Here is a 13036-nt window from a genome sequence, read left to right on the forward strand (position 1 = left end):
TAAGAAGGGAGAATTCGCTCTACAGGAGGGATAAACCAAAGCAGATAATAGTTACATTACTTGCCAAAGATTAGGAAGCAGGGGGAGGATTTGACTGGAAAACATTTAAATTACTTTCTAATCCCAAGAGTCTGTGAAACGCAGCAGATAAAACTTCTTTTTAATACTGTTAATTAAAAAAGAATACCGGTTCAGTAATTCATTATTGCATTTGACATAAAGTTGGAAGGGATTAAAACTATCTCAACAGGTTTGAACAATGGGTCAAAAATATTTATACTTAAAGATTAAAGAATAGATTTTAATAGATGAAAGTTACAGTTTTGGTTTTCAAAAGCCACACACAGTACAAATAGCCTTAAGCTTTCCAATGTTTTCTTTCAAGTCAATACAAATTCAATACGAGCCAGCAATCTAAGATTGCTTAAAAAATTTGAATGCAATATTAGGATGGACTAAGAGAAAAAACAATATTGACTCATGTTTAAAGCTGATATAAGAACATCCACTACATATAGTTGCTGTAAGGATTAAATATATCAACGCAAAGCTGGCGCAGTAATTGGCAGAAATGATTCAAGGCACCACCCTGACCTCACTCTTTTCTAAAATCACAGCAATTATTGCTTATATCATTTTTCTCTTGTGACATCTCCTAGGACTTTGCTTTTTACTGTTTAACCTTTGCATAACTGTGAAATTTCATGTGTGTGTGCCTGGGTGTTGTCTGCACAGCTATTCTGAGAGTGATTTGCTGTTTGGTTTTTGCTTTTTTCCTTTTGAGGTAAAATTTACATTCAGTGAAACGCACAGACCCTTTGATATCCTCTGAGTTTTGATAAATGCATACCCCTGCACAACACAAACTTCTCAAGATATAGAACATTACTGTCACCCCAGAAAGTTCCCTTCTGCCATATTACCTGAGGCAACCACTGTTCTGACTTTTTCCCCACCACAGATTAGTTTATGCCTGTTCTTGAATTTCATATAAATTCCATTTCACATAAATAGAATTACACATACATATCCTTTGTGTAAGGCTCCTTTCACTCAGCGTACTCTTTTTGTGTGTACCAGTAGTTGGTTCCTTTTGATTGTGCTCAGATATTTTTCAAGCTGTTTGAAGACTGCTACTGTGCTACAACTCTCTGCACCCCTCACGGCTTTCTAAAGAATTGAGCACATTCTAAGTGTTCAGTTGTCATCTGATGACCAATGAATGAATGAATATATGAGTTACTTAGTCAATCAATAAGCCATTTAGTCACAATTGAGTTTTGCTTTTCTAATCCCGAGAGTCTTTCATATGTAAAACTTACCAAACATCCATGTTACATATCCTGTTTTCAGAAGTCAGGGATCCGCCCATTTGCAGTTCAGCAGCATTTGCTGCATTTGTGCAGCAGTGAAGTACCGGTGAGAGAGTGAACTGCTGCCCTACATGGGCTCCAGGATGGCTGTGAAAAAGCCAACCTCCGGGCTTTGTCTCTTGCAGACGGAAATGCTTATCCTGTCATTGCAAACTCTAAACCTCACGTTCTTCGGATTGATTTATGAAACCAGTGCAAAGGTCAGCAAAGAAATCCAGGTGCTGCATGGAATATTTTTGTGGCTAGTTAGTTTCCAAACTGCAGAAGCAGCACTTATTTCCTTGCAGTCAGGAAAGTGCAACTGAACAAACAGGATTAGTACTGCTGGCTCTGATTGATATCACTGTGACCTGCCCGAAATGGTTGCAAGTTGTCCTTTCGTGGCCCCAGCATATATCTCTTACCTCTGAGTCTGGTGACTGTGGTTAAGGGCAAGACATTGTGTTGCAGGCCTTTGGGGAGAGAATACATTGCCTTGGCCAGTTCATGGAGAAAGAATGTAGAGGTTTGAACCTATCACCATAATTTCTGCTTGGACAGCATCAAGTTCCTGTCTTTTCCGAGACTGTACATGTTCTGAATATAAATGTGCTTTTCGTCTTTAATCTATTCTAATGACATCCTCCTTCCTGCTGCAATCTCAATTTTATATAGCCACATAGCACATTTTATGATGCATTGCTTCAAAAACGTGATGCCATAAAATTATACATCTATTTTATTAAAATGTGGAAAATTTTCTTTCAAACTTATTTCCCAAGAGATGGTGAGAGTCATATGTGATTGGTATGGTGAGCAGAGTAACACAAAAAAGAAATAAAACTGGTCAGAAGAAACAGAAAGGAAATATATTTGTGGCTTCAACAAACAATACATTCCTGTTGATTTTATTCATGTTTCTTTTTAAAGTTAAAGATTCATGGAAAGCATGATAAACTCTGATAATGGGATGTTAAGTGCCAGTATTTTCTCTTAAATTCTTTATAGCAATGTTTAAGGTGACTTTTTCAAAGAAAATCAATTTACAAGGGTAGAAAATGGACATATTTTAATTAGAAAAACATGGAAATCAAGTATGTGGTTGTTTTAAAGAGTTTAGATCAGTCAAGTTGCATTTTAGTTCATTAATTCCTGAAAAAGTATTTTGTAAACTGATGTTTAGGGTAGTTTCTAAAAAGTCGTGTCATCAATTGTCTCATATTTCACTGGGAGAATCCATTTTATTTTACATTTGGATATTTAAGAAATCTACAACAATCCCTCTACTATAAATGTGGAAAGTCATTCAGTTTATTGCTACCATTAGCTATTCAAATGGAATATGCTCGTTTACAGTTTCCTTAAGGTAGAGATCAGTTCACATTGGTATTGGAATACGTGAGAGGTTTACAGACAGCTGCAGGTAATTATTAAATTCCACAGAGACATACAGGAGCAATACATGTCAGTGTCTACAAGATAGTCTGGAAACAAATAGATTTTAGGTTTGAGTTAGCTGTGTATGACTTGGCCAAGTATTTAACTTCTCTGAGATGCAGCTTTTCCTCTGTATAAGTTAAGGGAGGTCCCCTAAAGTAAGGCTTTAGAGGTGTATTAATAACAATCACCTTAATGGAGTTTTAAAATGATTAAATAGATGTAAAATGCCTGCCAAATGGTAGGTATCCTGTACATTACTCTCTACACCCTTCTTAGCATGGCTGTGCTGATAATCAACTATGACTGGCACCGACATGTTTACCAGATGGTGAGGCAAATGGAGATTCGTCTGTTGTTTTTGTCTAGGACTCTCCCCACAGCTCCTTGGTGAAGGGAGAACTCTGCTCTCCTGACCCCCAGACAGAGGCAGAACTTGAGCCTAAAACTGAGCTTTACAAAGCAAGCACCAGTACAGAGCTTCCTGCAGTGCCAAAGCGTTTTAGAATATTTAAATGAAATGCCTCTGGAGTCACCAGCTCCTATTGGTCTCAAGCTTTCTAACTTCAGTGGCACTGGAGAAGTAAAATCATTCTTCTGGTTCTAAAAGAGTTACATGTTAAGAGTTCTGTGGTAATGTGAGTGCTTTATTGTTTAACTAAATTACCTCAACCAGTCCTTTAGGAGATTACAGCGATTAAGGAACAACCAGGGCAGTAGGAATCCTATTAACCAGTTTCAGGGTCTATATTTGTCTTGTTGGTTGCCCTCAACCACTTTCATGTTTGTGGAGATTAGCCTTAGAGGGAAATAAATGCAAAAATGTGTGACAAGACTCAAAAGCATTTTAAAGGAAAAACAGACACACCTGCAAACAACACTAATGTAGAAACACCTACAGTAAGGGAAAGATAAAAGTAGAGCTTGTTTTTAAAAACAGATTCTCTCAAGTGCTCATTTTATCTTTGCTTTGACACACAGAGCAAATGAAACATGGACATTCAGAGCAAGATGCTGGGAAGAGGATTTCAAACGGAGGATGACTGGACAGAATCTAGCAGAGGAAAGCTGGAAGAGGATAAGCAAAACCCAGGCATGGGCTGGGAACCTGAAATTCAGGCAGTTCCTCTATAGCAAGGCTGTAGTGGAGAACAAGGTGGCCATGCCAGGAGCTACTAAAAAGGACGAGAGATATACATTAATAAATGCAATTAATCTGCCCCTCTCCCCACTCCCTGTGAACCAGCTTCGGCAAAAGAAAGGTCCCATCTGCCCTCTTCTCACCCTTCATCACTCCTTTGTGCCTCCTTTCAGATACCCAAAGGATGGCAGCAGGTACACCTCAAGGTTCTTCTTTCCGCAGCCTCTCACTGCCCCTGCAGCACCAGCCACCTCACTCACTTCTGGGCGGATTTCTCTGCAGTCAAAGGCTTCAGGGAGGAGGAGCCCTGGCAAAACTGCTGATGGATTTAAGTTCTCTGAGGGTAACTTGAAACTCCTAGGGAAGAGAGCTGGCACAAAAGAAAGGAATTCATGAATACCTAAGATGGTGGTATATGCAGATGCACTGGGAATGTGAAACAATGTGGCTTATATGGAACAGGTGTTTATTTGAAAAAACTAAACAAACAATTCATTCTGCCGTTTTTCATTCACAAATGGGTAACTGAGAAAAGACAAAAAGTGGCTTAGCCAGTTTCTCTCTTTCCCCAGAAAAGCCTTTCCCTTTGTTGAATCACTGAGGAGGAAGATTAAGAATATGCAGGCTATAAAAAGTCTTGAGAATAAGTACTCCATCGGGTTTTCCAGGGCCAAACAGTACTAAGGGCGGCCTAATGGCTTTGGGTTTGAAATTTCAGAATGAGTATGGAGGAATCTTTGAGAAAATTTAGTCCTGACAGACTTAAACTATCAATGTTAATGTTTCTAAATGTGTGTTATTTGAAAGCATAGTTTGTTTAGAAAACCCAGGAAGGTTTTCTGCTGCAATCACTTCCTCTACCTTGAAGAGGGTGGAGCACTGGGACCACAGACAGGTTCTTAGATTTGGAAAGGATCTCGGAGATATCCTGCCGAGGGAATAGTGCACTATCTCCGGAAGCAACCGTGGCACACACCGGAGGCACTTCACTCTCTGGGCAACCCAGGGAAAGCGATTCCGGCTTCTCTATGCCATCGCTGCAGCTTTTTAAAGCCATTGTCATGGTTCCCCTTAGTTATCCTATTACAAGAAAATTAGTAAGTTACTCCTCAAATATTGTTATATAAATAAAATAAAAGCTAGATGCCTGCCTAGAAAACCTTCCATATTTTATGAAAATCTCTGCAATCCCGCCCTTAAACTGGAGGAACTCTCAAACATGACTTGTATGAAAATGCTTTGTAAACTACAGGGTTGTAGCAAGGTGCATTTAGAGGGTGCACATCTGTTTCAGATATCTGGGTACTTCCTAAAGGATTCCATGGAGTCCCTACTGCATCTGTTATAGTGAATGGGAGGAAAAACCAAGTGGCTATTTTGTTAGCTCCGGAACGCGATGTCTCTGGGCTGAGTTAAGACCACACCCGGCGCTCGCGCCGGTCACAGCAGCTCCCTGGGAAAATCAGCCACCTGCAGGGATCATCAGGCCGGGTGCTACACAGCGTGCCAAAGGCGGAAAGGGGGCTGTAATGTGACGGATTTGGTGGTGTCGAGCAGGAATGGAACTTAGTGAAGAAGATAAAGGCAGATAACACCTGAAGTTCCCGCTACAGGGCGTGCCGCTGCCTTTGCAAGTCGGTTTTTCCCCGGGTGTAGTTTCAAATTCATTCCCGCCTCTCAGCCGCCTTACACATTTCAACACATTAAAAGCATCCGAAGCTTCAAGACCCAAGAATGAAATGAGATCAGGCTTAATTGCTCCAAGGGTTTAGGAATGTTACAGTGAACACCTGCAGTGCCGCAGTCTCACGTCTGGGGAGTGGGGGTGGGGATGGAGCCACCATGTGTGGAGTGGCAGCGCATTAAAGAAAAAGAAAAAGAATCAGGAGAAAGGGAGCGGAATTAAAGAAAGTGCTAAAAGAAGTTACTAAGAAACTGAAAACTTCCCCACCTAGATGCCGCATATCTTAGACATTGGAATCTCACACACCCTAGCGGCACCGCCTCGTCCCCAGGAACAAGGGAGACGATTAAGGAGGTCCCTGGTGGGGTTAGGGGCGAGTGGGCGAGGGGTGTCTCCGAGGTACCGGGATATGGAAAACTAAGGTGTCTGCTGGGAGTGAGGTCGGGGTATTGGGGACACTTAAGTATCCACGTGGCAGGAGGTCAAGGGGTGAGTTGGATGGGGGAGTAGAAAAAGGAAATGGGTGAGGGGATCCGGGGTCTTGGAGAAAATAGAGGGCCTCGGCGAAGAGCGGAAAGGACGCGAGCCGCAGCGCCCCGGCTGCGCGTCGCTCGCCCCCGCCTTGCCTTTGGCGCAGAATCCTCCCCTTGGCTGCAGCGGCGCGCGGCCCCCACCGGCCCCGCGCGCGGTGATCGATCGCAGGCTGCGTCAGAATCCTCTCCCGGTATAAATAGGGGTGGCAGGACGGCGCCGAGCCGCACACAGCCATTCATCCTCCCTCCTCCCTCTCTCCCCCGTCTTTCCTTCTGTCTAGGCCCCCATCTCCGCCGCCAGCCAGAGGGCCACCGACCCGCCACCATGAGTTCCTTCAGCTACGAGCCGTACTACTCGACTTCTTACAAGCGGCGCTACGTGGAGTCGCCCCGGGTGCACATCTCCAGCGTGCGCAGCGGCTACAGCACCGCGCGCTCCGCTTATTCCAGCTACTCGGCGCCGGTCTCCTCCTCGCTGTCCGTGCGCCGCAGCTACTCTTCCAGCTCCGGCTCCCTGATGCCCAGCCTGGAGAACCTCGACCTGAGCCAGGTAGCAGCCATCAGCAACGACCTCAAGTCTATCCGCACGCAGGAGAAGGCCCAGCTCCAGGACCTCAACGACCGCTTCGCCAGCTTCATTGAGCGCGTGCACGAGCTGGAGCAGCAGAACAAGGTGCTGGAAGCCGAGCTGCTGGTGCTGCGCCAGAAGCACTCCGAGCCGTCCCGCTTCCGGGCGCTCTACGAGCAGGAGATCCGCGACCTGCGCCTGGCGGCGGAAGACGCGACCAACGAGAAGCAGGCACTGCAGGGCGAGCGCGAGGGGCTGGAGGAGACGCTGCGCAACCTGCAGGCGCGCTACGAAGAGGAGGTGTTGAGCCGCGAGGACGCCGAGGGCCGGCTGATGGAGGCGCGCAAAGGCGCGGACGAGGCAGCTCTGGCCCGCGCGGAGCTGGAAAAGCGCATCGACAGCCTGATGGACGAAATCGCTTTCCTGAAGAAAGTGCACGAAGAGGAGATCGCCGAGCTGCAGGCGCAGATCCAGTACGCGCAGATCTCCGTGGAGATGGACGTGTCCACCAAACCCGACCTCTCCGCCGCCCTCAAGGACATCCGCGCGCAGTACGAGAAGCTGGCCGCCAAGAACATGCAGAACGCCGAGGAGTGGTTTAAGAGCCGCTTCACCGTGCTGACCGAGAGCGCGGCCAAGAATACAGACGCCGTGCGCGCCGCCAAGGACGAGGTGTCCGAGAGCCGCCGCCTGCTCAAGGCCAAGACCCTGGAGATCGAAGCGTGCCGGGGCATGAACGAAGCTCTGGAGAAGCAGCTGCAGGAGTTGGAGGACAAGCAAAACGCCGACATTAGTGCTATGCAGGTAGGCACTAGCCGAAACGCGGTGGGGTGGGGGTGGGGGATGGGTTGCGCATTGCGAGGAGGCGTTGAGGCCTCTGCATGCAGTTGTTAGGGGGTAGGATTGAACCGGTTGGAGACTGTGTGGGAGGGTGGGACACTAGGAGCGGGGCGGGGGGCGACTGCAGCCTGGGAAGATTTGCTTGATGCAGTTGAATCTGGCCTGCATGAAAGCTGCCTAGCCCTGCGAGGGGGCTAGTTAGAGATGAGAGGCAAGAGGGGAGCTGGGCGTTGCCGCCTGCCTGCGGAGACCTTCGCTCTCTACTGTCTGCCTTAACCACGAGTTGCTTTGCATCACGTCTTGGAAGATCTAGTTAATAAATACAGTGAATAGCTCTCATTAATTCGGAAGGATAACTGACCAACAAGCTTTATGACCAACCACTCCTTTCCCTTAACAATTAGACAAGAATACAGTTAAATCTGGGGTGTAATAATTAGCTAATGAAGTTCACAGCAAACCATTTCTTTTTAAAGGAGCTCCTTCTTTTGGAGAGTAGAGAAAATGATATAGCTAAATAGAAAATATTTTAGAAAAAAATACAATTTTAAAAAATCTAGATACTTCCTTTCTCCTGTAAAGAAATGGGTTCCATTTCTTGCATGTGACTTGGATAAAGAAGAGTTAATGAGTGAGAAGCAACATTTTTCTATCAATTTAATTTCCTCGCATACATTTTATGATGATTATTAGAGTGTATTAAAGAAAACAAAAAATAAGCTTTCTTTCATTAATTTTCTGTTTTCATCTCATGCTTCATGAAGCTGAATATTTTAGGCAAGGACAAAAAGGTTTAAAACTAAAGAAGGCAGTTGTTTTAGAGGAGATTTTTATCTAAGGTGTGTTCTTAAGTAGGCCTTTGCAACAATATTACAGTAAAATAATAGCAGTAGGGATTTATGCTTGGATTGTTTTTCTTTTCCAATAGGACACAATCAATAAATTAGAAAATGAGTTGAGAACCACGAAGAGTGAAATGGCACGATACCTAAAGGAATACCAAGACCTCCTTAACGTGAAGATGGCTTTGGATATTGAGATTGCAGCTTACAGGTAAAAACTGAGGGGCAAACATAGCAACCACTAAGCCTTTGGAAGAAAATCAGATTCCATTTAAAGTTATGCTGAATCAGAAACCTTCAAGAATAGTCTTCCTCTTTGAAGTAATTGAGTATGAGTTTGGTGACCTCTTCCGAGATGACGGTATTTATATAACAAGGAAGAATTTAACCCTATACTGATGAGTCCTGTTCTTAGCATCCTGATCCATCTTATATCTAATAGACAGGACTCTTGTAAGGTGGTTTTGTTTTTCTGGTCTCAGTCACAAAATCTCCAGTCAATAAGTTTTGCTAATTCTCAATTCTGTCCCAGCTTCTATTTGCCTTACCTTTAAGAGTGACATTAAGGCCAAGCAATGAGTGGTGGGTCTCTGGCATGTCATTAAAAGCACTTCTTGTGTTCCTGATTTTTAACCATTTGCTACCTGCTCAACCCTCCAGGAAACTCTTGGAAGGTGAAGAGACCCGGCTCAGTTTCACCAGCGTGGGAAGCTTAACCAGCGGCTACTCTCAGAGCTCCCAGGTCTTTGGCCGTTCTGCCTACAGCGGTTTACAGACCAGCTCCTACTTGATGTCCGCCCGCTCTTTCCCGTCCTATTACGCCAGCCACGTCCAGGAAGAGCAGATTGAGGTGGAGGAGACCATCGAGGCTGCCAAAGCCGAGGAGGCCAAGGACGAACCCGCTTCTGAAGGAGAAGCTGAAGAGGAGGAGAAGGAGAAGGAAGAGGCTGAGGAAGAGGAGGGAGCTGAAGAGGAAGAAGGTATGATTCGAAACAAAACAAAAACAAAACAAGTCTCTAGAATTTCCAGTGCAGACTGGGTGTAGGTATTAGGAGATAGACAGGATAAATAAACCTTTGCTTAAGACAATGAAGCCTTATTCATATGTGGTTTTAGAATCTTACATAATACATTTATCTGTTTACACCACAAATCTTTAGTAAACCCCTAAGTGTGAGTGAAGCAATTTATCAAATTGGCTGTCCTCCCAGAGAGACTCATCTTTCTGTAGGTTGGTAGTTTTTTTAAAATATCATCCTGTTGCTTTTTTATTCCTATTAAATCTCATTTTTAATACACTGATTTCATGCAGCAGTTGGATGTCGTAAAGAACAAAAGTGAATACCAGACTTGTAATAAAAGACTGAGTCTCGGTCTTAGAGAGGATTAAAGTGTCTGATAACAAGAAGTAATTTTACTCTATTTAAATATGTGTTCAGGGGCAAATTATTCATGGTGAGGATTGTTCATCCTAAGTGTTTTTACAGAGTGGAGCTCAGAGGTTCTGATAAGTAAGCATTCTGACATTTGTGTTTTCACACAAAACCTTGCAGAAACATTTTGACTGGACCTGCCCTGGATTTGAATTTTTCAAAAATTTTCTTTTTATTCTACAGCCACCAAGGAAGAATCTGAAGACACAAAGGAGGAGGAAGAAGAAGGAGGTGAAGCTGAAGAAGGAGAAGAAACCAAAGAAGCCGAAGAGGAAGAGAAAAAGGATGAAGGTGCTGGAGAGGAGCAAGCAACAAAGAAGAAAGATTGAGAGCCCTTTTCCTTAACTATTTCAGGAATAATTCTCCCGAAATCCGGTCAACCCTATCACCAACCAGTCAGTTGAGTTCCAGATACTATATGAATTAAGAAGTCAATATATGTATAATTCTGAGATGAATTAGGCTGGACATTAAATGTTGTGCTATGAATTTTCTCCTTATGCAGAGTATCTGTTTGCTTGCAGAGTGGCTTCCTGGCTTGCTGCCAGCCTGTGCATGGTACACGCTTATGAGTTCAGGATCTATGACAATGTGAATAATTCAGATGTTTACAATAAAAAACATGAATAAATGAATCCACTAATGTTAATGTTAAACTTCATGAGAAAAACAACAGTCCTTTGAACCTTTGGTGTTTAGAATTTAAAGACCTCGAGTTATGTGCAATAAATAGTAAATAAAGTTATACTGAATGACATATTATTTTTACTGTGGTTGTTGACTTAATTAAAATATCTTCAAGAAGGCAACAGTATAAGCTATAAATGCAAGTGGAAAACTGACTTCCAAATACTTTTTTAAAGTCAAAATTTTAACAATTACAATGCATTTTTCTAAATTGATAATTCTAAGGAATATAATTAGGTCATGACCATTCATGAAAATCTCTCCCCTCAAATCTTTTTTGTTGCTAGTAATAAACTTGAGTAAATGAGAGAGTCTAGTATTTTGTTTTATATATATATTTTGCCCCAGAAAATGTACTTTATTAAGTTGGGGAATGGCTTTTTTGGAGGGGATACTGAAATTATACAACCAATATATTCTTTAAATTAAACAGGCAATTTTAACACAAGTATGTAATTACAGATACAATATGGATAGAATATGAATTGCAGACAACCATCACTATAAGTGCATTTTTATATTGTCTATGATGAGCAGAAGTTGAAACCTAAGCAAATGGCATAATCAGAATAAATTTTATCAATGTATAATATTGGGAGGAGAGAAGTACATCAAAGGTTATCTGCCACAGCAAACATGTTGCTTGTTATCCTGAGCTCATGAGTCAGTGTGTTGATACCTTAATTCTGTTGTCTCAAGTAAAGAGCATTCAGCACATTGTTTAAGCTTTTAAAAATTACAGACACATGGTAATGAAATTATTATCAGTCAAGTATGGGGAGAGATTAAATACCTGTGTCTCACATTGGCCTTGCTTTGCATGTATTTATTGGGAAATATTCAGATTTCAGTGATAACTTTTGACTGGTTGGCCACCGCATCAAATACACACCCATTTGTCATCCCTATCCACTGTAAAGTTCTGAAAACACTTGCATTTGATGTGGAATGTAGAGGAAATTATTGACTATCTGTTGTTTTGTTTCTGGTCTTAATTGCTTTGTCAGCTAACTTATTTCAGTATTTGCTATTTTGACAACTTCTAAAGGCCGTGAATTTAACTTGAAAGCAAAGTGGGCTCCATTAAAACGTCACACTACCTATTTCTAATTAACCATGTTACCAGGCAAATAGGTAAAATATATCTTTATCAAGATGATATGAATTTGAAATATAAAGGCTCTCAGTATATAAAACTTCTGTAAAGTCTAGGTGTCTCCTCAGAAACCAAGTTTTTCACCTTTATGTTCTTTAGGCATAAGATGATGCACATAACATGGTAAGTCTCAGATGGCTGTGAACTGTATCTAAAAAGTAACTTTAGCCAAATGGAAACGACTGGCTGATTTGAGAATTCTTTTGGTTGAAGTAAGAACACTGTACCATACTCTCTCCTGTGTGCCATAATAAAATACTGAAAAACCTAAATTAAGTGGGTTTGGAATCTTTTTTTAATAAAATTCCCACATTTGGCGTTTTGGTCGGTACCCCTCTTTCCTTTGTTTCCAATGGAACCCTAGTCTTCTTTCAATAGTTCCTTTCCTATGAATGGTATCACCTCCCTTCAGGTCTGTAAACCACACTCCTGGGCATGGCATCATACTTCCCATTTCCTCATTCAGCCCTCTAGTCTCATCTGTAACCAAAGTCCTAATGATAATACCTACCTATCTCAATTCCATCCACGTCTATTTACTCTACCACCACCCTAATGAGCCGCCCAGTATCTTGCCCCCCTTCAATCAGCACACTGCAGGAGGCTAATATTTTTTTAAAATAGCTTTATTGAGATATAATTCACATGCCATACAAATCACCCATTTAAAGTGCACAATTCAATGATTTTTAGTATAAACATAGATGTGTAACAACCAACACTGTCAATTTTATAAGATAAACTCCATATTCTTCATCACCCCACTTTCTGTTGCCCTGAACCCCACCCCTAAGCAACCACTAATCTACTTTTTGTCTCTAGATTTCCCTATCCTGAGGGTTCCTTATGAGTGGAGTCATATAGTAGTGGTCTTTTGTGCTTGGTTTCTTTCATTTAGCAGAATGTTTTCAAGGTTCATCCATGTTAGAGCCTGTATCAGTACTTCATTTCTTTTTTCATGGCCAAATTATATTCTATTGTACTGATATACCACACTTGGTTTATCCCAGGCTAATCTTCTGAAAAGCAAATTTTGATCATGTTGTACCCTTGATTAAAACCCTCCAATAACTTTACATTTCTTTTAATATAAAAAACACAATCTTTAATACGATCTACAAGCCCTACCCAAGCATGGCCTCTTCCTTCTTCTCCAGCCTCATCTTACAGAACCCCCTCACTTCCCTGGCCTTCTGTTCACCCATGTGCCATAGCATCTTTGTTTATTCCTATGCTTAGAGCACTTATCTTCTCTCCTCTTCCCTCAACCTTGCCCAATCAGTTCCAACTCACCCTTCAGATTTAGGTTCAAGTGTCACTCCCTTAGGGACGCCTTCCCTGACTGATTCTGATGGGCTAAATT

The 13036-nt window shown here is 42.4% G+C and overlaps 1 protein-coding gene across 1 annotated transcript; it reads left to right on the forward strand.

The window, feature by feature from the left end:
* The first annotated feature begins 286 nt into the window (after positions 1-286).
* On the forward strand, positions 287-11945 carry NEFL (neurofilament light chain). Its single transcript, XM_004454242.4, has 4 exons — positions 287-7519; positions 8484-8608; positions 9058-9377; positions 10014-11945. Exons 1-4 carry the CDS (start codon positions 6134-6136, stop codon positions 10157-10159), a joined length of 1977 nt encoding a protein of 658 aa, XP_004454299.1. The 5' UTR covers positions 287-6133; the 3' UTR covers positions 10160-11945.
* Positions 11946-13036: the final 1091 nt, after the last annotated feature.

Source organism: Dasypus novemcinctus, chromosome 25 (assembly GCF_030445035.2).
Source record: "Dasypus novemcinctus isolate mDasNov1 chromosome 25, mDasNov1.1.hap2, whole genome shotgun sequence".
Classification (NCBI taxonomy): domain Eukaryota; kingdom Metazoa; phylum Chordata; class Mammalia; order Cingulata; family Dasypodidae; genus Dasypus; species Dasypus novemcinctus.